The sequence below is a fragment of the Quercus lobata genome, chromosome 11 (genome assembly GCF_001633185.2).
Source record: "Quercus lobata isolate SW786 chromosome 11, ValleyOak3.0 Primary Assembly, whole genome shotgun sequence".
Classification (NCBI taxonomy): domain Eukaryota; kingdom Viridiplantae; phylum Streptophyta; class Magnoliopsida; order Fagales; family Fagaceae; genus Quercus; species Quercus lobata.
In genome coordinates this window covers 28,726,265-28,752,879 of record NC_044914.1, presented here as the reverse complement: position 1 = coordinate 28,752,879, position 26,615 = coordinate 28,726,265, and the positions used below count along the sequence as shown (strand labels likewise).

General features: G+C 31.6%; 2 protein-coding genes across 2 annotated transcripts; one reads left to right on the top strand and one right to left on the bottom strand.

Annotated features, from left to right (window-relative positions):
* The first annotated feature begins 10,381 nt into the window (after positions 1-10,381).
* Positions 10,382-12,298, top strand: LOC115968686. Its single transcript, XM_031088161.1, has 2 exons — positions 10,382-11,091; positions 11,363-12,298. The coding sequence occupies exons 1-2, from the start codon at positions 10,478-10,480 to the stop codon at positions 12,039-12,041; spliced, it is 1,293 nt and encodes a 430-aa protein (XP_030944021.1). The 5' UTR covers positions 10,382-10,477; the 3' UTR covers positions 12,042-12,298.
* Positions 12,299-21,816: 9,518 nt separating this feature from the next.
* Positions 21,817-25,393, bottom strand: LOC115968672 (cilia- and flagella-associated protein 251-like). The gene is made up of 2 exons (XM_031088130.1): positions 25,209-25,393; positions 21,817-23,863 (listed from the first exon to the last, which is right to left on the bottom strand). Exon 2 carries the CDS (start codon positions 23,800-23,802, stop codon positions 22,213-22,215), a length of 1,590 nt encoding a protein of 529 aa, XP_030943990.1. The 5' UTR covers positions 23,803-23,863; positions 25,209-25,393; the 3' UTR covers positions 21,817-22,212.
* Between the last annotated feature and the right edge of the window lie 1,222 nt (positions 25,394-26,615).

Here is a 26,615-nt window from a genome sequence, read left to right as displayed (position 1 = left end):
AGGAAGGAAATTTTTTTTTGGGGAATTCCGTATGGATGCGGTCGGAATGGAGCTCCAACAATTACCGATTATTATTATTATTATTTTGAAAGGAAACGAATTAAGGATTACGTGGAAGGAGTTTAAGAAGAATATAGATAAACAAGCCTACAAGACTATAAGGAATTTATTGATATTTGCTATTTTTCATCATTAATTATATTGGGCGTTGCTGATTTTTGCTAGAGTAAACTTAGAAGCATTTATCTCAATTGAATAATGCTAGGAATACAAACTTTTTACAAATTGCTGATGTAATGAGTGATTATTGGTAAATAAAAAAAGTGATGTTAGTAGTGGGCCTAGGTGAAAACTAATAAAAAGTTGGCTATATCAACCGTTTGTAAAAATATTGTAAAATAATTTGTGATTATAGATTAATTATCTCAATTTTCTTATAGATTAGTGATATTTCTATTCTGTATTAGCATAATTGAAATTATATCTATAACATAAAAGGATAAGTATTAATCTCTAAGTCATTTATTAAAATAAATCATAAATGTATTAATGTTACTTCCTCTAGAAAATGATTAAGTACTTTTAGAGTACATGGTGATATGGTAGTCCCTCTTATGATATGAATGGTGAATTACACAATGAATTTAATTTGTGAAATTCATCATTCAAGCAAAGCATTTAGTGATTCATCCTTTCTGCTCTTCGTTTGTGTAATGTATTTTGAGTTTCATGCATTTCTCTTGATCTAGGATTTATATTGTTAGGTTTTCTCATGCTGTCAAAGGCCTAAAATAATGCCCCAAACCCTTCCCTTTCTGGACCTTTCATTCCTTCTTTTTGAAGTTTTGGTCCTTTGGGAAGACCTTCACTATTACTACCTACAATGGAAGCCTTTAATCTTTTTGTTTCTTTTAGCATTTGTTGAAAGGGTGGTAATCATCATCATTCTCAATTAAAAAGACAAATACACAAAATTTTACTATTTTTCAACACTTAAAGATTACTAGTAATACTTATTACTTTGTCAATTTAGATTGAACAAAATATATATATATATATATATATAGGATAAAGTTTTTCTTCAAACCAGATTGAAGGAATTGTTATAATTATACAAGATATTTTGATTTATTCAAAGCATGTATGAGTGTTTTATAAAGAAATGACATATCTCCATGACTTGAGGATGAGGTTTCAATTGAAGTCTTGAAAGAGAGCCCTTGATTTCACAAAACAATGGTGGTTGATACATGAGCAGAGTGAGCATGTATGGAGGAGAAATATACTCTCAAAGCCTCATAGCAGCCATATAAGAAGGGAATAAAAATATAATGAGCCAATTGCCATTTATTTAGAGTTGAAGTCGGGATTTCTCATGGGTAGAAAATATTGGTTCATCCTATTTTAGGAATAAAAGAAATATAGTTGTAAATGAGCTGAGCTAAGTTGAGAATCAAAAATTTAAGTTTGTTCATTTAATTTTATTTTGAACATAAGCTAAGTTCGAGCTTATCACTAAACATTATTATATGTTTAAGTTTGGTTCATTTTATTGTCAAACAAGTTTAAACTTGTTTGCAAGCTACTTGAATAATTTATTCTTTTCCTCTATATAGTAAAACCATGAATAATAGTTTTTTCCCTTTTACAAATCTATGAATCTTTACTATAAATGAATTGTTTATATTATCAATAAACTACAAATAATAATTTGGTACTATGTGAACCTATTTACAAACTTACAAAATCAATTCTCAATTCTATGAGTAAATTATAAACAAATATACATATAAAAATATAATATTATATAAATTTAAATCAAGTCTCATGCTCACAAAAAATTTATTTTATTTGAATTTGGCTTGTTTAATAGTTGACCATAAACTTAAACTTGATCTTAACTTGTTTGCTTAACAAATGGACATAGACAAATTTTTTTCAAAGTCGAGCTCAAGCTATTCATAAATAGCTTGGTTCATTTATAGGTTACAGCCCCATTGTATTTAATTATTTTTTGGTTCATTTACAGTCCCATTGTATTTATTTCATTTACAACCTTAGACACTCACATTTGCATAACCACTATCAATATGCCAATCTACATAAAATAAAATACAATGGGACTGTAATAGTTTTTACAATAGGAATCACCTCCAAGTCCAACCCATTATGGAACAGTTTATAAGACCATGCATACGCATTGTAAATCACATAACTCTATAAATTATTTAAACAAGTAACATTACTATTAAATAGGTCATGTGATTAAAAGTTATATCATGTTGTAACTATTTTGGTTTTTTATATGAAATAATTTCAATTTTTTTTTTATCAAAATGATCATCAAACTTATTTCTTTCTTCATTAGTTAACTAATGAACGGAGTGTTCTTCTCTCTACACGAATATTCTCCCCTTTCAAGTAAAATCTAACACTTCATTTGTTTCGATGGAAAACGTAGCATATTTTATATTATCAACTTCATGAAACTATTAGGTAACTCTGGAATATAAAGTCTGCAAGCTAATTTTTTACTTCATGACAATAAAAATAAGCCACCTCAATAAAAATTGATGACATATAGGTACATATATATGTTAAATTCCCCCCCCCCCCCCCCAAACTTTCTTCGAAGCACACTCTTTAGATAGATCATGAATTCAAATACTCTATTTCACTTTATACTCTTTTATATAAATATATATATATATATATATACACACACATATATATTAATATTAGACGAAGATCATCCCACTTTTTCCTCTTGCAACCTTGCCTTCATTTTTATAGAGACAATTTTGTGGCAAAGGCAATAGGGTCTACTTCTCCTCCCTCTCCCACACACTCTCAAGAGAGGGTCATTCCATACATCAAATTGAATTCCTCACCAATGCACTACTTACACACAGCTCTGTTAACTTTCCTGATCAAGTTCCACTTATCATGATGATCATAACCTGGAATTCTAGGGGTGCTATGTGAACTACTACGTACATAAAGTCTAGTGGTTTTCATGTAATTCTTGTACCTCGGATAGTAGGATCAACAGCAAATGAGAGGTCTCTCGGTTTTGGGCTTTAGCCATTTCCACTTGAGTTGTTCCACACGGCTCTGGGCCAGCTTAATACTTTGGGGTTGATAATTTTAAATTGGTCTTTTTATATTTAGACTAGTTAGGGCAGCACATATAAGTCATGTGCTTGCCGTGAAAAGAGAGTAGTAATTAAAATCAATTTTTGATTTTATTTGTATCACAAAACAAATATATAAATCATTTGATTTTTAAATATGTAAAGATTTATATTAATCAAATAAGACACTAATTTTAAGAATTTTGATAATTATATCATAAAATGTTAATCTCATTCAATTTTAGATTTTATTTGTATCACAAAACAAAATATAAATCATTTGATTTTTAAAGTACGTAGAGATTTACATTAATCAAATGAGATACAAATTTTAAGAATTTTGATAATTATGTCATAAAAAGATAATCTCATTCATATAAGAATTTTGATCAACCACAAAATTAGGGTAGCTATTTAACATATAAATATCTATTTTACTATAATAGTCTTTTAGTTCCTATTTGCTAAAGGCAATATATCCACCCACTAAAAATTTCTAAGAATGATAACGAATATCATCACCTTTCAACAATAAACAACTTAGTTTTGCTATAAAAAATAAAAATAAAACCTAGAAAATCAATGTTTTTTGGATAACAAATAAAACACATTGTGTCATCATTCCAACTTTCCAAGAATTACTACCATCTAAAACTCAAAATATATGAAGAAAATTTTTGGGATGTTAAAATTTAGTGGGAGTAATTTAGATATTACAAAATAAAATATTTTAAGAATCATAAGCTTTTATTAGGGTTTAACTATGAGAATAAAAATATGAAATATTTGCTATTTTCCAAAATATTAAGGTAAAAATTGCTTGATTTTAAAGTTTAAGGAGAAATTATAAACTACCCCAAAAATAAAGGATGAAAAGTGTTTTTTTTCCTAAGTTTTTGTTATTGTTGTTTTGTGTAAAACTATGTGTTTTTACTTAAAATGGTGTGCAAAGAAAAAAAAATACAAAAAGTCAACCCATGAAAATTGTATGTGAAACAGTGAATTTGGGCTCAAAAAACTGACTAAACCAACAAAAAATTTATAAAAACACAATAGAATGACACAACATTTACATAATACCTTTATAATTTTGTTTCATTTTATTTTGACCTATAAATAATTGATAGCTGTTTTGAAAATATTGTGACAACAATAAGATGTCTTAACAATTTCACAAAAATAAATAAATAATTTATATGTCCACAATATTTTCGCAACAAATCATAAGTAATAAGTTGTTACAGGTTGTTATTGATGGACAAAAAAATAGTTTCATTGGACATTTTCATAATGTGAAATAATGTGAAAAAAAATAATATTTTTGGTGAATGCATAAAGCTGCAGCAGACATGATACATTATCTTTGGTTTGTCTAATTCGCACTATTTCACATAAAAAAAAATAAAAATAAAAAAAGTGGCCAACGAAACAGTGAAAATTGAACATACCAAAACTATTGTAGCGAAATTACTGTAACTTTTCCTATTCACTCTTTCTATATATAGAAATATACATTATACTTACAATGTAAATTTATATTATAAACACATAAAAATTTGCAAATGTTGTACACATTTGCAAAATTTGTACAATATTTATCATTTTTTTTTTGTTGCAAATGTATATTATATTTACCACTTTTTGTGTGTATACAATATAAGCTTATATTACAAGTACAAAGTAAACATGTAAAGATTCTTTAAAAAAAAAAAAAAAAAAAAAAAAAAAAAACAACAACAACAACAACAACAAACAAAAACAAGCTAAAACCAATCTGGTGAATTTGAAAGAAAAAAAAAGGAAAAAAAAAAAAAAAGGAGGAAAAAGGGTAGCTCACTAAACCAAATTTACTGTTCATGAGCCTATTGATTCTTTTTATATTTAGATATCACTCAAATAATATTTGGTTAATGTTTTATATTATAATTTTTTATTACAAATTTAATTTCTAACATTTTAATGTAATTAATTCGTCTAATAGTGATCGGGTTAGATTTCTATTTGAAAAATGATAGAGTTACAAACTATTTTACAAATTATTGATGTAGTAAGTGGTTATTGGTAAATAAAAATGTTGACTTTAGCAATTTTTTGGAGAAATGCTAAAATTAATAGAAATTTTACTACAAAAAGCTTAATGTGATCAGTGACACTTCAATATAGGATAATAAATGAGTATTTAATTTACTTCTTGCAATTAGTGACACATTAATTTGTAAAACCTATGTTGTAAAATTTTGTAGTAACTCTAGCATCACCTATTTTTTTTTTAGTCTTCTTAATAGGGGAGGAAAAATATAAGTTACATAATTTTTTAAATAAAAAAATCACAATATTGTCTGAAAAATATAAGTTACATAACTTTTTAAGTAAAAAAAAAAAAAAAAATCACAATATTGTCCCTCACATTAGGGTAGTCTTTCTCTAGTAAGGACGATCTAAGCCATTGCAGGCCATTACACAGCAAGTTGTATATGGCTTCCCTGCTGCCACACTTTCCCACACCCGTTAGGACATTTTTCATTAGAATGATGAAAGTATACATGTCTAATGTCTTTATCTAGGATGTTACTCTCTAGTGATTGGCAGGCTGAAGTTATGCATATGTGTATCACAAAGCCAATCGCCTAGCAAGAATGATACATGTTTTATGCATTTTGGCTTCTAATTATGAAACACCCAACAACTAAATACTTCACATATAGAATAAAATGCGCTATGTAGCATTTATTATATTATGGGTTCCGTTAACAAATTCTCTTAGAACATTTGTTATTAAACCTTTATAGGAAAGTTAATTTTAATATAACTTTTATGAAAAATATAAAAAGTTATCAATTTTTTTTTCCATAAAAAATTTCTAAAAATATTTCCTAACCAATGCCCTTAGAAAATTTGTTAACTTTTCCTTTCTATTAATACAATTATCTTCGTTTTGGATAAAAGAAAATTTATCCTAATGTTGGGTTTTGGAATACTTGATTGTAATTTAAACACAAGAAATAGAAAGTTACAAAATTAGGCACTAATACATAAACTTCCACAGTTTGTCAACCAAAAAAAAAAAAAAACACTTCCGTATGGAAATTTGCACATTCGTAGGCATGAGTCATAGATGAGTTGGACGTGGGGTATTTTTCAATCCAGATACCTAACCTAATCCAACCCAATCTCCACGATATGATAAATCCCTATCCAACCCAATTCGAGGCAACTTTAAAAACCTGCCCAACCTAACCCATAGGAATTGAGCTGGGTTGTGGGGTTAGGGCCATCTTATCAAGCCTAATAAATAAATAGGCTTTCATAAAATTTTCAACCCCATTATTGAATATATAATTTTAGTTTATATTTTATACAATCAGACACGATAAGATAACTTCACCAAAAAAAAAAAAATTAAAATAACAAAAATTTAAACTTATTCTCAAAATAAATAAAATATATGTATATAGATTATTTTAAATTATTATAATAATGGATTGGATTCACTTAATTTTAAATTTTGCTGATTCTATCCACCCGAATTTAAACAAAAAATAAAATTATAACTCATCTCTATCTATTAATCCATAGAACACTAACATGAGGTGTTAGATTGGAATAATGGATCAAATTAGTTGGATTAGTTAATTAATTAATACACACCATTAATTTTACATTTAAAATTTTAGAAATAGTTTACCTTTTATATATATATATATATATATATATAAGTAATAAGGAGGATGATAAAGCTCACAAGTGTAATCGAAATTGTAATGAATTCTTCTAAGATCATTAAGAAAATTCATAACAGTTTCTCAACCTTTCCAAATTAATCTATAATCTTACACATAATTTATTTTTAATATATATATATATATATATATATATTAGGCAAGATTTAGGTACAATACTTAGATATTATTCTTTAAATTTCCATCTTAAAATTCTGTTATGTAGATTTTTTTCTCATGAGATGGAAATGTATTTTAAGTTAACTAGTAAAAACATCCACAGCAGTGGAGCTAAAAATTTAGTTATTTGGCACCACAAAAAGTTACTTTATTTATTTTACCTACACATGCTGCAACAATGAATCTATTTTAGCTTTCAATATAATAAAATAATATAAAAATTATAATAAAATAAGATATCTACTACAATAAATAATATATTTACTACACACAACCATCATAGCCACACACACAACCGGGCAGGGACTATTTTTTTTTTTTTTTTTTTTATAGCTCTAAGCTATAGTGTACATCCATAGATAGATGTGCACTGTAACAATGAAGCTAAAAAATAGCTTTAACTCCATTGCTGTATGGCTATTTCCTAAAACAAGGATATACACACCTTTTGAAAGGAGGGTAGTTAATTTTAGAAATAAGGATATACACACCTTCACTTTAGTGTCATATAATCCCCTATAAATTTTTTTTCAAAAATAGTATATTGTGTGACCTTACGGTACACATTACTAAAATCCTATATACATATATAGTTATCAGCTTTAGTTCTCTTTATTGGATTCTTAAAATAATAATAAACTATGTTAAGGAAGGAAGATCCAATCTGGAAGGATTACAGGAATGAGGTGGCAGACTTGTCCAACGTAACCAAATCAGTTGGGTTGGGGGTGGGTTTGAGTGAGGGAGTTGACAGTAGTCACCAGTAGGACCCACGTTTCTTTTTGTAGATTGAGTCTTAATTAAATAAAGTCAAAATATAGTCCAAGCCGACCCCACACCCTCCAGGTGCGAAAATGTTGGCAAATGGGACAGCTGTTTAATGGGTTGTGGCCTGTCGGGCACCAGTAGATCTCTTTGCAGCCAATCGAGAATCCGTACGTGCAGAAACAGAAAGTGACACCTAATTCACATATATCATATCATGCGATATTGCTGGCAATAACTTAAAAGTGTACGTGTGCACTGACTTCCAGCTTACTCCACGCATGCTCATGCAATTTTTTATACTACTACGGAAACCTCTACTCTACACTTTCGTTCTCACTTTCTCTCCACGCTACATTAATTCTTTTTTTTTTTGGTGAAAAACGCTACAATAATTCTTAAACATAGTAATTATATTGGATCTAACTCCTGTCTATCATACAAACGTCTAATTTTCTTTTTACAATAAAATTTTATAATTATTAAAGTAATCTATTTGAGTGGTAAAAAACACATAGTTGTATTCCTCATTTAATTATTAAATTTATTTATGCCCATAAAGAAATTAGTTACCTATCGATGGGTGGGCCAAATGATTAATTACCTATTGATTTGGGGATCGAATTTTTTATTTTATTTTGAAGTTACAAATTTCTTTTTTAAACGGGTAAAGCTATGAAATGAAAACAAAAATAAAAACTAAAATAATGGCAAGCATGTACTAATAGGTTGCATCACGTTGATTTACATCACGGTGGATTAGTGTTCTGTCAATTATTATTTATTTTAAATGTACCTATATCTTTAAAAAAAATTGTAAAATAAACTTAAATAAAATAACAAAAAAGTACAATGATCTCTTAAGATATATATATATATATATATATATATTAATAGGATTAGATTACATCACATTAATGTACACCATGTTTCCGAATTGCGTAGTTGCATGAGTCATTTTGTTTGTAATTTTGCTATCAACATTAATTTACACCAAAGTGAGTTCAACTTGTAAGGTTTTTATCCTCAAATAAGAGATTTGAGATTTAAACTTTATCTACATCAAAAACTTATTAGTGTTTTAGTCTGATGATAAAAATAAATTAACATGAAGTGGACAATATATATTAAAATTCTATTATATCTATCAAAAATCATGGAATAGACACTATAAATTGAAATTCTATTATATGTATATATGTTTAGCATTTTCCCTAAACTTTGTAATAAATCCAACTTTAAAAAAAAAAAAAATGGTTCACAAATTTATTGTTTCAAATTTCCTAGAGGCTGGAGCCTTTAATTACAAATTTTTAATAAAAATTTAGAGCAGCTAGATTCATTAAAAAATTGGAAATGTGATGGCAGTGCCTCTTTGTCAATTTTCATTCCAATGTCTCTTTCCTTCTTCCTCTTCTTCTTTATTATTTTAAAAAAAATTTAAGAAAATATTATTTTTAAATTTTATTGATATAAGATAGAAAATCTACTCTAACTTAATCTAAGTGTATATATGTGTAAAATTCCCTTTTGGAGACTTGAACTCTGACCTTTACACTCCCACATCCCGCAAGTATTTATACTTATGGAGTAACCATTGCATCAAAGGTGCACGGCGGTTAAATTTTGACTATTATGTATAAATGATTTTATATATATATATATATATATAATATTTACATATTTAGCTCAATGTAATTAGCAACTAGACAAAACACTTGAAATCCCTTAACTTTGATTAGAGCATAGGTGCAATTAAGAGAGAGAGAGAGAGAGAGAGAGAGAGAGAGAGAGAGAGGTTAATTCTTCAAAAACTTGTCATTTCTTAGGTTATTTCTTGAAGCAATCTAACTTTTCATAATTGTGTTAGCACTTTATTAACGGTAACTCAACGTTAACAAATGAATGGCTTACTTACATTCACCCCCCCCCCCCCCCCCAAAAAAAAAAAAAAAAAAAGAAAAAAAAAAAAAAGAAGAAGAATGGACTTCTTTGTGTAGGTAGAATTTAACCAATCAGGCCCAAGCAACCAAATACCAAAAGTTATTCAACCATCCATTATTCCACGCGAAAAAATATAAGCCCACCTTAGCATATTCTCTTTCTTTTTTGATGAAAGTATATTCTCTTTTTAAATTGATGCATACATTATGTCATTTATGTTAAATTAAATTATTTTCCTCAGTAGGAAAATTGACCACTTCCACTTCATCTATTTTGACAGAAAATACCCAACACATCATTTACTCTTTAGGTTAATCAATTTTAGTAACGTGAATACCCATTTCTTTTTAAGTTTGTGTCATCAATTTTTTTTTTAAATATATATATATATATATATTTATTTTGCACAAATAAAATTTTCTTAATCTACCAAAGGGATCATTTTTTATATTTTTATTTGAAAAAAGAAAGAAAAATCGAATTGGATTTGAGTTTCCTCAAATACCTCAAATACCCAGCTGTACCTGTACGGCTGTACCTAAACTTTTCTCAAAAAAAGAAAAAAAAAAAAAGAAAAGAAAAAAAAGACAGCTGTTCTTAGTACTTACAGTTACAGTTGCACCTATCTCCTCTTTCTTCGCTCCCTCCTTTCCCTTTTATATACATCTCTCTCTCTCAAAGGCATAAACACATCTAAACGAAAAACCAGTCCAAGAAAAACTTTTACAACTCCTAATGAATCCGAACCAGTTTGTACGAATCCTTGTAGGAAATCTTGGAGTGAAATTTCCCATAGCTTCCAAACCCTCCTTCTCTGGTGTCCACCCTTCTACCTCTCCATGTTTCTGCAAGATTAGTCTCAAGAACTTTCCCACCCAATTCACCACAGTCCCTCTAATCACTCAAGAAAACCAAATCCACTCCCATGACAATTCCTTAGCGGCTTGCTTCACTTTGGACAAAACCCACATCGACAAATTCCTCAAGAAGCAGAAAAATCCAATCTTGTTGATCGAAATCTACACAGGGAGGAGAGGCACAACTTGTGGTTTGAACAGTGGGAAGCTATTGGGGACAGTCCCTGTAGAGATCGATCTGGGTGCTGTGGAGACAAGGGCTAGTAACATTCTCCAAGGTTGGGTTGGCATTGGAAACAATAACAAGAAGGGCTCGTCTGCGCAATTGTACTTGAGCGTTAAGGCTGAGCCAGACCCAAGATTTGTTTTTGAGTTCGGTGGAGAACCAGAGTGTAGTCCTCAAGTCTATCAAGTCCATGGGAGTGTTAGACAACCTGTGTTCTCTTGCAAGTTCAGTTTCAGAAACATGGCCGATCAAATTTCGTTACCAAGGTTGGTTCTTTTTTGTCCTCTTTTGTTTTTGTTTTGTTGTCCAGAAAATAAGTGGAAATATGAAAGAATTTTTTTCTTAAACCCCAAAAACTTGAATTTTCTTGGTAACCCATTTAAATGTTAATTTAAGATCTCATGTAGTTCTAAAACCCCAAGACTTGAATCGAATTAATCCGTCTCTTTTTGTTTCTGTTTGGTTGTTGAGAAAATAAGGGAAAACGAAATCTTTCGCAACGTTATACTAATCTTAAATATGTTCATTCCTATGCAGTGAACAAAGTAATTCAACCAGTTGTAAACACAGAAAGGGATGGCAAATAAGCGTGCACGACTTGTCGGGTTCAGTGGTGGCGATGGCCTCAATGGTCACACGGTTTGTGCCGTCCCCCGGGTCGCCGGGGCGGGTCAGCCAATCAAGCCCCGGGGTGTGGCTCATTTTTCGCCATGGGGATGTGGCGTGTGACCCGTGGGGCCGCCTCGAGGCGTGGCGGGAGCGCCGGGGCCCCGACGCCATTGGCTACCGCTTCCACCTCTTCTCGGGTCCCGACACCACCTCCGAGATCGCCGCGGGGACTCTCAGCTCCAAGAGTGGCGGGAAATTCTGTGTGGACAAAACCTCTAGTGTCACTGCAATGGACACCCCAAGAGGAAGTTGGGATTTCGGATCTGGGTCATGGAATGGGTCCAGACCTGCTTCGAGATCCGGATCCGGATCCGGGTTCGAACTCGGGTCGGCAGCATTGCTTCAGTTTTATAGAGGGTTTGTGATGTCTTCTACGGTGAGGAAAGCGGGGAAAAGTGGCAAACCAACGGTGGAGGTGGGTGTAAAGCACGTGACATGCACGGAGGACGCAGCGGCCTTTGTGGCATTGGCGGCAGCCATGGATTTGAGCATGGATGCTTGCGGGTCTTTTTCGAAGAAGCTCCGAAAGGAATTGAGGCAGCAATAGGGTCGGGTCGGGTCTTGTCAGATTTTTGTTTTATTATTTTGGAGGGGGGTAATTGGACTCATTCATATTGCTGAAAACTAACAGCAATTTTTTTGTCTGGATTTTCCGGATTAAACATTAATTGTACAGTGAGGAATTATTAGGCATAAAGGGATTAATTTTTACTAGTTCTTTACTATGCCTGTGATTTGTATAGTTTTAATTTTTATTTTTATTAATAAAAACAAGAATAATATTAATATCAATTTTGATTTTTAGTCCATGTGTGCTATATTGGAAAGAGTATGAGAATTTTATGTTGGGAGAAATGTTCTTATTAAAGCAATCCATGTGTCTGTGGCGTGATGAAGATTCTAATTTTAATGGATAATGAGTTGGATGGTTAATAATAAGTGAAAATTATGGCATCCCCAGCTAGAAATGTGATGTAATCTCAAATGTGTAGGTGTAAAGGGATATCTCTAGTCATAAGTTTCAACACTATGATAGATTTATGCTGTAGATTTTGGTGCTTGTATTTGACAAAGTATTATTATTATTATTTTGTTTTGATCATATTTTGACAAAGTGTTTTTGATGCTGCTTACATGACTCTTCTTCGTCATTTACTTTTCGTTTGGAAAGGGAGGAAGAAAAAAAAAAAGAAAGGCATGAAATTACAACTAATAAATGAATCATATTCTTATTGCTAGACAGCATGTGTTTGATTTTTAAATGAATTTTTTTTTTTTTTTTTGAGAGGGTTGATTTTTAAATGATGATAGAACATGCACTCAGTCAATTATTATCATAAAGTCATGTGAAAGCAAAAAACCAATGTAAAATGTCTTATTCTATAGTTTAGGTCCTCTCTCTCTCAAGGTGGGGTTGTTGAGGTTAATAGAAAATATTGTTAACATTAACATATTCTCTTTTCCTTTTTATTTTTATTAGCACTAAATTTTAATAATTAAAAAAAAAAATACAAATATGCAATCATATATGCAAATTCATGGTAAAATCTCATCTAATATTATTTACATGTCTTAGAGTGTGATTAAATCTACATGTTATATGGTAACAATGTCTCTTGCATTCTTTCATGGTTGTCCCAGAGTATTTCCCTATCAACAAGCGCTGTAGTGTACAGGTCTAATTAGGTGTAGAGCAACAAACAAGTTCGAATCCAGATATAAAAAATAAAAATAAAAAGATATATCTATATATATATAGAGAGAGAGAGAATATTGACCAAATGCCCTAGTTTATTAATGAAAGTATGAAACTTCATCTTTTGGCACATTAAGGACCTTTCTTTTCTTTTCTTTTCTTTTCTCTCTTTTTTTTTCTTTTTTTTTTTTTTGAGAAACATTAAGGACCTTTCAGTTATACCAAACGCTGGTATTATTCTTAACTTTTATACAAATCTTGCAATTAGTTAGATTCATTGAAATCTCAAATATGCACACGTGGGCAAGAAGAGCCTTGTAGCTCATCAATCCAAGGTTGGAAGTCATCCACGTGCATTTCATTTCCAGCTATCCCACACTATTATATCTATTCTGATGACATGAGCTACCTCAATTATTGTGAACTCTTCTAGAGTGCTTTCTGCTTCATCAATAATGTGGATATCCTTAGAACTATTCGGCCCTTTCTCTTTTTTAAGTCATTCGAGACTGTTAGAGCAACCCTAAACCCAATCCTACCAATCCATGGAAAATAAAAAAAAATGTGGTGAATTTTACATATTTTTGTTCAAAAACTACCCACGCCAATGGGTGTATAACACTGTTCATATCTAAAAATGCTACAATAATTATGCATATTTACACGGTTACTCTAGCTTTCTATTTTATTATTAAATCAATTTTTTCTCTCTCCTCTCTCACCCTCATTCTCTCTTTTCTAACTCTCTCTATTCCCTTGTTATCTTCAATCCAAAAAAAAAAAAAAAAAAAAAAAGAGGAAGAAGAAGAAATCACCTCAAACAAATTTAAATACTCATCACAAAATCAACCCAAAACAAAATCCCAATCGTAAACCCATTAAAAAACCAAATCAACCTAAAACCCACGCCAAAGCTGCTGTTGCCACTATCATGGAAGCTTGGGTGTTCACCGCTGTTATGAGAGAGTGAAAAAAAGACCGTACCAACCCGAATTGGGTCTGTGATGGTTCAAGGAGTCCAGTTTTAACCACTGTTTGTGGTGATGTTGTTGAGCTTTGCTGCCACTTGTGGTGGCAAGGGCTTTGGGGCTCTTGGCCTTGGACGGAGCTCAAGGTGAGCTCTAGCTATGGAGGAACATGAGGGACTAAGAGTTTTAGAGATAGAGAGGAGTGGTTGGGTTATGGAGAAGAGAAAGAGTACTGTTCTGAAAAATGAAAAATAAAATAAAATAAAAAGAGAGACCATGTGTGGTTGGAGTGATAGTTGAAATTAGGGATGGCAGTTTTGCTCCACCCCTCCCCGCTTCGCCCCGCGCGGGTTTTCCCTGCCCGCAAAGGTGGTGGGGTGGGGATGGGGCAAAATTTTAGCCCCACACCATAGGCAGGGTGGGAATGAGTTTAGACCCACCCCCCTACCCCTCCCCGTCTCCACAACGCCCAGCGTTGCTAAGGGTTATAATTGTAAATTTTGCATACCCTAAAACCCTACTATTTAAACAAACATATCAATATTAGCTTATTTTATTCTACCCAATATAGTTCTCTACCTTTATTTTGTTATGTGTTATACTATGAGATTTTTTTTTTTTTTTTTAAATTGATTTGATTTGATGGGATAAATTTAGTTGTAATTTCAAGTATATTTTTATTAATGAAATAGGTTTCATTAAAAAAATTGTACTAGTTGTAGGGCAAATTAACAAAAAGTGGAGTTTTACGGGTTGGGGCGGGACTTCGCGGGGCTCCAAGGGGTGGGGATGGGGTGAGAAAGTTTTCCTCGTCATGCAGAGTAGGGACGAAGACCTCATCCTTTAGCCTCACCCCGCCCCATTGCCATCCCTAGTTCAAATAATAAAAATAAATGATTATTTAAAGAAAACGTAGTGCGTGATAGATAGGCCTGTCCGCAGGTTGGGTCAGATTAGGTGGACGAAATCTCAACCTGCCGCCGAGCGAAAGGATGATCAGATTGGGCGGGTTGGAACTTAAACAGGTGGCAGGCAGGACGGTCGAGATCGAAGATCTAGATAACGAAGAGAATCTGGCATGAAAATGGCGAGAATCCTGCATGAAAATAGTGAAAAAAACAACTAAAATCTTTGAGGTCTCACCAAATCCGGCCTAATCTAGGCCATTTTTGGCAAGATCTCAATTAGATTCGGCGAAATCTCACCGAGATCTTGACAAAAATGGCCTAGATCTCGCCCAATCTACCAAATATTGTAGGAAATTTTGTGGGTTGGTTGGATCAGGTTGATTGGATTTCGGAGAAGGAAAACCGACATCCGACCTACCAAACTTGGGTTTTGGAGGAAGAAACCCATCGTTAACCGTCGAAGAAGTCAGTTTGGTCGGCGGCGAGTCGGGTTCATAGGGTCTCTGGACAGCCCTAATAATAGATGAGCTGATACGGATATTTTTGCAAATTAATTGTGTAAAATAGAAAAAAAAATAGGTTTTTAGTGTAAAATAGACAGAAAATTTTAGACATACCAATGTGGATACTCTTAGTGAATCATTAACCAATATTATATCCTCGTGATTCCCCCCCCCCCCCCCCCTAATTGCAAATTGGAGCTTGGACAGAGACAATACAATAACTTCTTAATTTCTTAGCATTTTGAACCACTTTTACTTTCTTATTCATACAAGTTACTACCAAGCCTTTTCAATCTTGAATAACACCACTGCGCATTCTTGGCACGATGCTCATTCTACAAGTACAAAGTTCTTGTGGGATGAGGGAGTAAGGACCAAAATTCAAATCTCTAGGAGGAAGATTCACACACCTATACATTTAGATTAAACTATAATAAAATTTCTATCTTGTATCAAAAAACAAAATCTTGAATAACCATCCCACGATTACCCTCCTTACCTAAAAAATTGGCCCATCGAAATTTGATTTTGTTAAGGACCATAGAGTTTCACGACCTTTTCCAAATCTTCTAAATAATTAAGACGACTTTTGAATTAAAAACACACTTGGAAAATATATCTCCGGCTACATACATTTCTAATAGTCTGCTCCATTCTTTGTAGATTTAGAACCTTTTTGGTTGTTATAATCTTAAACATTTGCCTCACTTGGCACTACTATAAGACATCTCAATATTGGATCGTATGCATTGACTAGGCTAACCACTTTTTTTTTTTTTTTTTTGAGATAGTTTTAACCTAAGGCATCCGCTCTTAATGATAGCTCTTTATCATCAGACCAAGACATCAATCAGTTTTTAGTGTAGGTAGGGATTGAATATCAAATCTTTTATTCAATTATCATATATTTTATCGGTTGAGTTAATTGAAACTCACATTAGGCTAACTTTTTAGTGTGGAATAGAACTAATAATAAAAATTAAATAAATCATTAAAATCTTGGCTTAGGTAGAAGGTTAAATAGATATACATTCACTTCAAATTATATGTGGGGAGAGAGATTGTATTTGTTAGATGCTCAAAGTCAAAGTAATTTAGACAACCTCAAAAAAAAAAAAAAAAAAAAAATGTTTTAGCATAATAACTTTAGAAAAACCTAAAGACAACAAAGACTTTTCGGCTTTCGTACTTAATAAAAGACTCCCACAAACTGATGCTATCCAATGCATACCAAAGGCTGGATAAGCCTTGAATTGGCTTTTGAGAGCATTCCCACGTTTTCGTTTTTAATTAACCACTTTTCAAAATACTCTATATCCAATTCTTTATTTTCTTCTCAATTTTATTAAAATATTATTATTTTTTTAATTTAAATATTTATCAATTTTTCTCTCTTCACATACAAACTATCCACATCCAAATTTCTTTTCCTTCACAGTCTAGGAAACAATCCACAACTGAATGCTCTAATACACAGACTTTGACTGTTCTAATAAGCTTGAAATTTTTACCTAAAGACTAAAGCTATGAAACGCCTGACAAAGCGGGCTTGGCAGCTCAAGTCTGGCCCAGTTACAATGGGTCTAGATTGTTGACTTGTTGTAGCCCAATGCATCATTAACACTGGCACATATAGAGCTCCTTCTAAATAAGAAAGAACACTTGCACCCTGGTAGCCATTTGAGATGATGTTATTTTTATTAGGGTAAATTCTACTCAACTATCCTGAGGTTTGAGCTAATGGCATTCAAAACACATCCAAGACAATTGAAAAATAGCCAAATTGGTCCTACACAAACATGTTTGTGCTCTCTACCTAAAACAAATTTTATATTGTAATTTTTCATTTCCAAGACTGCAGGTTCAGAAAGTAAGACCAACAAAGTTGTTCTGTTCCTTCCAACTTAAATACAAATGCTTTCTAAATGAAATTTGAAATTTCTGAAGGAGACATTATAGTCCAACTATGGGACCCAATGTTTGACAATAAAGAAATACAATATTATTCGCGCCAAACTCAATTGAAATGCAGCTGGTCTAAATTTTGTTTTTCCAAATGATAATGTATGGTTTTGGAAATTGGATACCAGTTTAGTGTGAGATTGGATGTTGTATTTCTTTCCAATTTTCCTTAACAATAATGCGCTTGTACATATAAATAGTAGTATATGGTGGTTTTGTCTAACAGTAGAGAGAGAGAGAGAGAACACAACTCCTTCGGTACATATCGACAGTATAATCCATGATTTTATTTAACAATAAAGACAACTCAACCATGTCAAGCAGTTAAATAATGTTATGCATAAGATAATTCCCTTCCACATTCCTACGATGAAAACATAAACAACAAAGAACACTTCTTTCACAAACTTAAGAAGTAACAAGTATAGAAAAGTAAGGTAAAATTTACATTTCCATTAATCAAGTTCATAATAGCCATTCATTAACATCATTGTCAAAGTTATACATACCATCAGTTACATTCACAACATTATACCATCTATTTAATACAAAAAGCTTGCACTAATAATTATCAATCAAAGTTAATATACTAGTGGGTTTCAGTTAGCTCAACTGGTAAAATCTCTGATGGTTGTATAAGAGATCTGGGGTTCAATCCCCGTCTACACCAAAAACTAATTGGTGTCTTGGTCTGATGATAAAGAACTATTATCAGGAGCGGACGCCATAGGTTGAAACTCTCTCTCTCAAAAAATAAAAAAAGTTATTACACTATAAAATGAAACCAAAAGCTGTCCAATAACCTCCAAGTCCATTGTGTATGTAAATTGTTGACATTGATACTGCTTCAATGACTAGAAATTTTAGCTATATTGTAATATCAAGAACTAATTTGTACCTATAAAAAAAAAGAAAAAAAAGAAATTGATTTGTACCTCTCCTTCAAGACTTTCATAGAAGCTCTCTTTCTATTTGCTTGGTCCAATTTTGTTTTTTGTTTTGAGTGAATGCTGTCTCTTTCCTCATGCTAAAATTGGGTTGACATTTCTTTAGGATTATAGAGCACTTGTTGGCTTTGGGAAAAGCAAAATGGTGTAACGTTGTAGCCTTGGAAATGAAAAAATACAATATAAAATTTGTTTTAGGTAAAGCGTACAAACACGCCGTTTGTCTTTAGGGACCAATTTGATTATTTTTCAATTGTTTTGGATGTGTTTGACATTAGCTTAAATATAAGAGTAGTTGATTGAAATTTACCATTTTTATTATTGTTATTTTTTTTTTCCTCCTTTTGTTGAATGAGTTAGTGTCACTTGATGGAATAATTATTGAAAGTCTAGAGACATTTTTTATAATTTTTTTTATCATAATTGTTGACAGGTGATACTGCTTCAATGACTAGAAATTTTAGCTATATTATAATATCAAGAACTAATTTGTACCTACATAAAAAAAAAAAAAATGATTTGTACCTTTCCTTCAAGACATTCATAGAAGCCCCCTTTCTATTTGCTTAGTCCAATTTTGTTTTTTGTTTTTTGTTTCGAGTGAATGCTGTCTCTTTCCTCATGCTAAAATTGGGTTGACATTTCTTTAGGATTATAGAGTACTTGTTGGCTTTGGGAAAAGCAAAATGATGTAACGTTGTAGCCTTGGTAATGAAAAAATACAATATAAAATTTGTTTTAGGTAAAATATACAAACACATGGTTTGTCTTTAGGGATCAACTTGATTATTTTTCAATTGTCATGAACGTGTTTGACATTAGCTCAAATTTAAGAGTAGTTGATTGGAATTTACCATTTTTATTAGTGTTATTTTTTTTCCTCCTTTTGTTGAATGAGTTAGTGTCACTTGAAGGAATAATTATTAAAAGTCTAGAGACATATTTTTCATAATTTTTTTTATCATAATTGTTAACATGTGATATATCATTTGTTATAATTGATACATGATAAAAATGACACTGATAGTAAATCTAAATAAAAGTGATTAGTTAAAAAAAAGTTACGAAAAATATTATATTGGTGACTTTTTACTTGAAATATATTACTCCATAGGAAACTCAACAAGTTTCACAGAAAATTTTGTTCGAGAGAAATGGTAGAAAAAGTTTCTTAAAGTCCAATGGTCCATTAGTCAGTGATCAATGATCATACAACTGATGTTTTAATTCCACTTTGAGTTGCACTAATAACTCGTTCTACTCAAACCTTCTTAAAGTGCAATATAATGACCGTTTGTTTGCACTTTTAGAAGGCAAAAATGCTCTTTTTGAAACCCAAAAAATTATATGAGCGTTTAGTTAGATTTTAAAAGCAGCTTTAGCTAAAAGCTGAGTTTTGAAATTGTGAAGGAAGAGGACTTTGGCAGTGGACAGCTTTTCGGAGTCTTTTGTAAAAGCTAATGCACGTTTCATCAATATTAATATTACCATTAAAGATAGTGTTAAATTACCAAATTGCCCACTATGCTGCTAGAAAGGTTCTCTCCGTGCTGCTCTGCTTCAGAACAAGCCTCACCTTAATTGATTTTTAATGAAATTAGAGAAAATGAGAAGCAGAGAAGGAAGATAAGGATGGGAGAATACAAAGGTGGAAGAAGATAAGGGCGAAAGGAAACGTGTGGTTAAGAAAAAAAAAAAGTAAAATAAATAAATAAATAAAAATAAAAGGTAGAGTGGAATACGTGTCCATGCAAGGAAATTTACAAAATGAAAATTACAACTGTATTAGGACACAATAAATTATCACAAAAATTTCAAAACAGTGGAGGTGTTAAATCTTTTATTAGACTGGGATTGATCACAACTAAAAATAAATTGTATTGTGAAAATATTGTCACATTTTATTATATCTCTAGACTTTTTAAATTAGTGCTATTTTCTTTAGAGAAAAAAAAGTGTCATTGGCACAATATTTTCATAACAATCTCATAATAATTTTTACACAGTAAGTTGTTATTAGTTCTCATTTGGACCTACTAGTGACATTATTATTTTTTATCTACCATTAACAATTTGTCATATAGACTTTATTGTGAAATTTTTGTAAAAATATTGTGTCCATAACTTGCATTAAGAGAGATAATTAAAACAAATAATTCTTTTATATATATATATATATATATATCTTGTCATTTTTAGTAATTTACAACTCAAACCTCCACTTTTATAAGTGCAAATCAAACACTCAGCTTTTTTATAAAATATTTTTTAACCATTTTTACTTAACACTCAGTTTTTTCAAAAAACCAAATTTCATACTGTACTTTTTGAAAACCTTACTTTTTCAAAAAGTTCAGTTCCAAAAGGCTGAACCCAACTCACCCATAGTTGCTCATCTGCCTAGGTCCAAACACCAAAAATATAAATTAAAAATAAGACACCAATGAAGCTCCCCTGCCACCATCATTGTTGTAGAGGACGAATAGCTATCACTCATTTTGGATACATATATGACATAGCTTGTTTAAGACACGAAGTTGAATGTGAAGATTCCAACCATACTAACCAAACGAAATGGAATTTAAAACATTACATCCATGGTAATTAAACATTGCATACGGAATTACATTACTGCATGGTGCCAAACACTAATAGTTGAAAAAAATAGTTGCTAGGAAAATGTTATAACTACTACAAATTTGAGGTTATAATCAAATGAATGTGATTTTTGCCACCTTAATAAATAAATATCTAATTTACCATTCTGTGATTGATTACATATCGATCAGTAAAACTGATGTAGTAAAAAAGATTATAATATTCCTCGGAAAAATCTAGTTGTTAATACTCTATATATTATGTTTTATATATAATTCTCAATAAAAAAGAGGTTGTCTGAGTACTGGAGCAACTCTAAGGTGTTTAGATGTCATATGACTAATCAGAGATGATATAATTGATTTAATTAAATCAATTGATTTTAATTTGGTAACATGAATCTAAACAAACTGGATATTATAAAAAAATCCAAATTCGATTTTGCATTTTTTTTTGGTTAAACTTAAATTAATTTTAGTTAGAGAACTCATGGCAACCATCACACAAGAAATGATAATATGACCGCACAAGTAGTCTGAGAAAAAGACCATTAGTTGTTAATTTCTTGACCATATATCCAAACAAATCAAATATAGCATATTATAGGTGATGATTTCATCATTGAACAATATGCACAAGGTAAGACAAGTTCTTATTATAAGTTGGATTCAGGTAAATCCAACGTTGAAGCTCTTTCATCTTTAGCAGAACGCCAGTCCTATTTAACCAAAGACACAACATAATTGAGACAAAATGTCAAATAAGGTAGCTGTTCAGTCATTATGTTCCAAGAAATCAAACATCTTTCATTGTGTTGAGCGTCAATCCATTGGAAACAAAGTTTTGAAGGTTTAACCATATGTGCTCTAACTGTGCAGTTCTGGCCTTAAGCAACCATGGCACACATTAAATACATCGAAAAAAAAAAAAGTATAAATTAAAAAGTTGAATAAATTACAGACTAAATCTGCAGATAATATCCACTAGCCTACATGTTTCCTGCTAACTTGATCCTCTAGGCAACATTCATCAACAGTGAAGCAAAACACTCTAATAACCTTATAAGTAGTATGAAGACAGAGGGACATACAAGAAACTCCAGAGCACAGGAACGAAACAGCCATTTACCACGGCACTCACTCTGCTGCAGTGTCTTCACTGTTATCCCCTTCTGTTCTGATATCTGGCAATGTATCCAGATCTGTGCGAACTTCTTTCTCAGTCAAGGCAATATGGGAATCTGAAACATCAATAGGGTCATGTTGAACAGAATCTGAAGTCCCATCTCTGGAGGAATTGTCTGAGCTTTCTTCAGTTCTACCTGATTCAGTGTTACCATCTGACTTGTCATTTTCGGTAGCATCAGCATTCTCCTTTGTTGCCAAAGACCCAGAGCCATTCTCTGTTTCACCTGTTAAGTTTTCTGATACAGCAGACTTAGAATTACTATGTGAAATAGATGATTCTCCTGCATCTGCTTCCACATTTTCAATTTTAACTGAAAGCTTTGAATTACCATCAGATTGATTGCTTTCAGAAACTGTCGTAGAGCTATTGGTCTCTTCAATTTTCAAGCTTTGCACACTCACACCTTCTCCAGTAGTCAAAACATCCACTGTTAAATTATGAGCATGTGCTGAATCAGGTACAGGCACTGTTCCATTCTGCTGGGAAGAATCAGAAGTGTCTGTACCTGTTACTGCTGTGTCATGGCCTTCAGTACTTACTTCAGTTGAGTTATTGCCTGCATTGGTACTCAACAGTGATGTGTTATTGATTGCTTCAGGGTGATCACCGGATTGGGTTGTCACTGTTGAATTTGTAACTGAGCTATCAGCAGATTTGTAAGAATTATCATTACCCTTGCCTTCAACATCAGTTACACTCAAAGAAGTGCCATTCTTAGTCATTTCATCTCCTCTTGCCTTTACAATTAAATTGTTTTGATCACTATTAATTTCTTCAGTGTGATTCAATTTTTTCTCCTGCTCCAAGATACTCACTTCTGATTTCTCAATTGAGTTTTCTGAACTCACTTTCTCAGTTTCAGAGATAATAGTCTGGGTATCATGGGTCACTGCACTGGAAGCATCATCTCCCTTGTAATTTTCCTCTCGTGCTTCATGAGTGTTCTGATCGCCTACATCATGATCCTGATCCTCCGAAAAATTTTCATTTGCTACTTGACTTTCTTTATCCATGCTCCTCTCACTGTCCTTCTCATCATGCTCCTCTTCCCTCTCTTTCTCTTCATCCACAAATTCCTCATCATGATCAGCTTCCCTGCCTAATTTCTCTTCATCATTTTCATCTATCTCGTCGTCTCCACCACCCCTTTCCTCATCTTCTGTATCTTCATTCTTGTTTTCTTCTTCCTCCTGCTCTTCTACATCAAGCTTGCTTTCTTCTTCTCGCTCTTCTTCATCTGGCTTGTTTTCCTCTTCCTCTCCTCCAATTACTTTTTCCTCTTCTTCCTGATGATTCTCTTTCTCAATTACTTCCTCCAAATGAGGTAGATCTTTCCTCCCTAATCTAGGAAGCTCACCACCACTTTGTGCATTGACCGAGAGTTTTGCATCTTTCTCACTAAATTCCTTCTTTTTATCATGGGAGCGCTTGACCTGGTAGACTAACCAGAAACACACACCAAGTAATAGACAAATTTGCAGAATATGTTTTACCTTGACGCTTTTGGATCTGGGTCTGCTTGGTGATCGCTTGAACATGATGGACTTCCCTAAATTCCTGTCCTTATCTTCTCTGTAAGTAAATATCAAGTCTAAACACCTGCCCAGAATAAGAAGTAAATAAATAAATGAATTAAATTAAAACACCGAAAACAATCAATTCAGAAGTCTGAAAAGTTCATTTCATGATTAAGTATATTAGTATTATAAACTTAGACAAGTTCATTCCACCGTCATTGTGTCACGAGTTTTGTTAAAATTATATGGGCAGCCCAATTGTTTGAACTAAAAATTAATTTAGTCTTTTTAATTCCCTTTTCAGGTTACTCGAGATGGTTCTCAAGATAATATATCTAGCTCAAAGTGCTATCTAATTATGAAGACGAGGGTCTAGAGTTCAGAAATGCCTAACTTAATAGGGCTTTTGAAATATGCACAAGTTGACAACAAGAGAATGAGGAATCCTAAGTGACTAAGTTCCTAAAATGACTAAGTTAAACCATGTGCTTACTAAGTTCCACAACTATGAATTGAAACAAATTTCTTCCGAAATTTAAATTACATTCAACTCCAATCAGTTTTGGCGAAATCATTCGCAGAAATAAAGGAAACTAAAAATACAATATCTTGAAATTCTAATAAGCAGCCTCCTCAAGTGAGCCCAATACAATTACTACATTAAGTTTTGTCTCAAACACAGAACCATTTATGTTTCGGAAACACTGAACATAACCATTAAAACCTTTTCCAGGAGACAGCCTCTTTCACAAATCTCACTTCTTCATCTCTCATCTTTTTTATTCTAAATTTGGGGACAGCAACCAAACAGTTGGTAACTGTACTTTAAAAACCAAGAAAGACAATTTCTTTTTTCTTGGCATTAAAAAAAGTTCTAACATTCAACATTTATAATCATTTTCCTCCTAATTTTCAGGCAATCAAACACATCATTAACAAACCCCAGATTGCGTTGCAGTATAATTTTTTAATTCTTAAAAAGAAACAATCTTTTCAAAGAACTGGAAGCAACCCCACCTTCTATCCCATAAAAATATACATATTTTTCCAAACCAAGGAAAACCCATTTCGCTAAACAGAATACAAAACACAACAAAACGAAGGTAAAGTGAAATTCCCACAGAAACCTAATTAGAAAATTTTAAGAAAATAAGTCCAAAATGGTCAAAAGCAAAGCAAACCCTAGAACCCCAATACCCAAAAAAAAAAACCAAAACCAAAACCCAGAAATAAAACAAGAGCCAAAATCCCATAACTTGAGGTTAATAATGGAAACCCATTTCCCAAAACAGGTAATTACAAGCACCAAACAAACTCTGAGCCCAAAAACACAGATAACAACAAAGCACACACATGGATCTTCCTTCATATACACATTATTTCATACAAAAATGTTAAATAGAGGGAGAAAGTGATGTATATATTACCTGAAGAAGCAAAGCAAAGTGAGGGAGTGAGAGTGTGGTGGAAAGTGTGAAAGCTGAGAGACTGAGAGACAGGGTGGTGTTGTTGAATTAATTAAAATGTGGGTCTCAAAGAGAGTTGTGTTTGTTTGTTGAGCAAATGGGTTTTGGGCGTGAGAGTCGAGTGAAGAATCAACGAAAAATCCGGTAATAAAAAAGCCTTTTGAGGGTAGCTCCCTAGCGTTTATGACCAAGCAACTTCTGTCCTTTTTTGACATTTTCAAAAACAAAAATTCTGTTCTTTTTTTTTTTTTTTTTTTTTTTTTTTAATTTTATCCATCTACATAATTTATTACTGTATATACTAATAATTGGATTTTTGAAGCATTGATTGGGTCAAGGATTAGATAATTCTGTCCCAAAAAAAAAAAATGTTTAGACAATTTGCATCAGCTTTCGCATTTTTTTATTTATCTATTTTAGCATAAGAATATTTAAAAAAAAAAAATTTATACTCACTTTATAAAATACTCTATATAATTTTATTTATTTTACACTCCATTTCATTAATATACTAAATTTTCTTTATTTTATTTTATTTTATCTTTCTTTACATAGTAGCTATCATTCATTTTCTTTCTTCATCCTCAAGATAAGAAAAAATAAAAAATAAAATGCAAAATAAATAGTATCATTATAAATTTACAAGGTTACTATGACAATCGTATATTTTTACACAATTTTGCATGGTAATATGGGCAAATTTTTACCTTAATTGGCTAAAATGTGGTATATTTTCTATAATACAATCACTTATGCAAGTACTCTTAATAAAAATAAATAAAAAGCCGATGTCATTATTAAGATAATTTCCTTTTTATGAAATTTTATTTTTAAAATATCATAATTGTTTGGATATTACTCTAGATCAAATTTAAAATCCTACTCTAAGTAAAATGCTGTTGCCTATAAATTTTAAAGTAGAATTTAATATTTATAATAGTAATTTTAAATATATATTATAATTTTGTATTACTTTTAGAAGAATTAAATTTTGTATTTTAAAGAATCGTATATGCATGTGTCAAATAGCTTAATATATGTATGTATTATATATTTTAAAATTAATGTGTTTTTATCAATGACTACAGTTTATTAATTATTTTGGGAATTTTCTCAAAAAAAAAATATATATATATATATATATATATTTTGGGAAAGTACCCAAAAATTTTAAAAAAAAAATCCTAATTTTATCATTGGGACACATCAAATCCCAAACTTTTAAATGTGACATTTTAAACCTTAGACTTTCATAAATGTAAATTTCATGCATCAGCATACGATTTGTTTTGGTTTCTCTTTTAGTGTATTTATAAAAGGTTGGGGTTTAATTTGTCCTAATGATAAAACTATGAGTTTTAGTGTGCG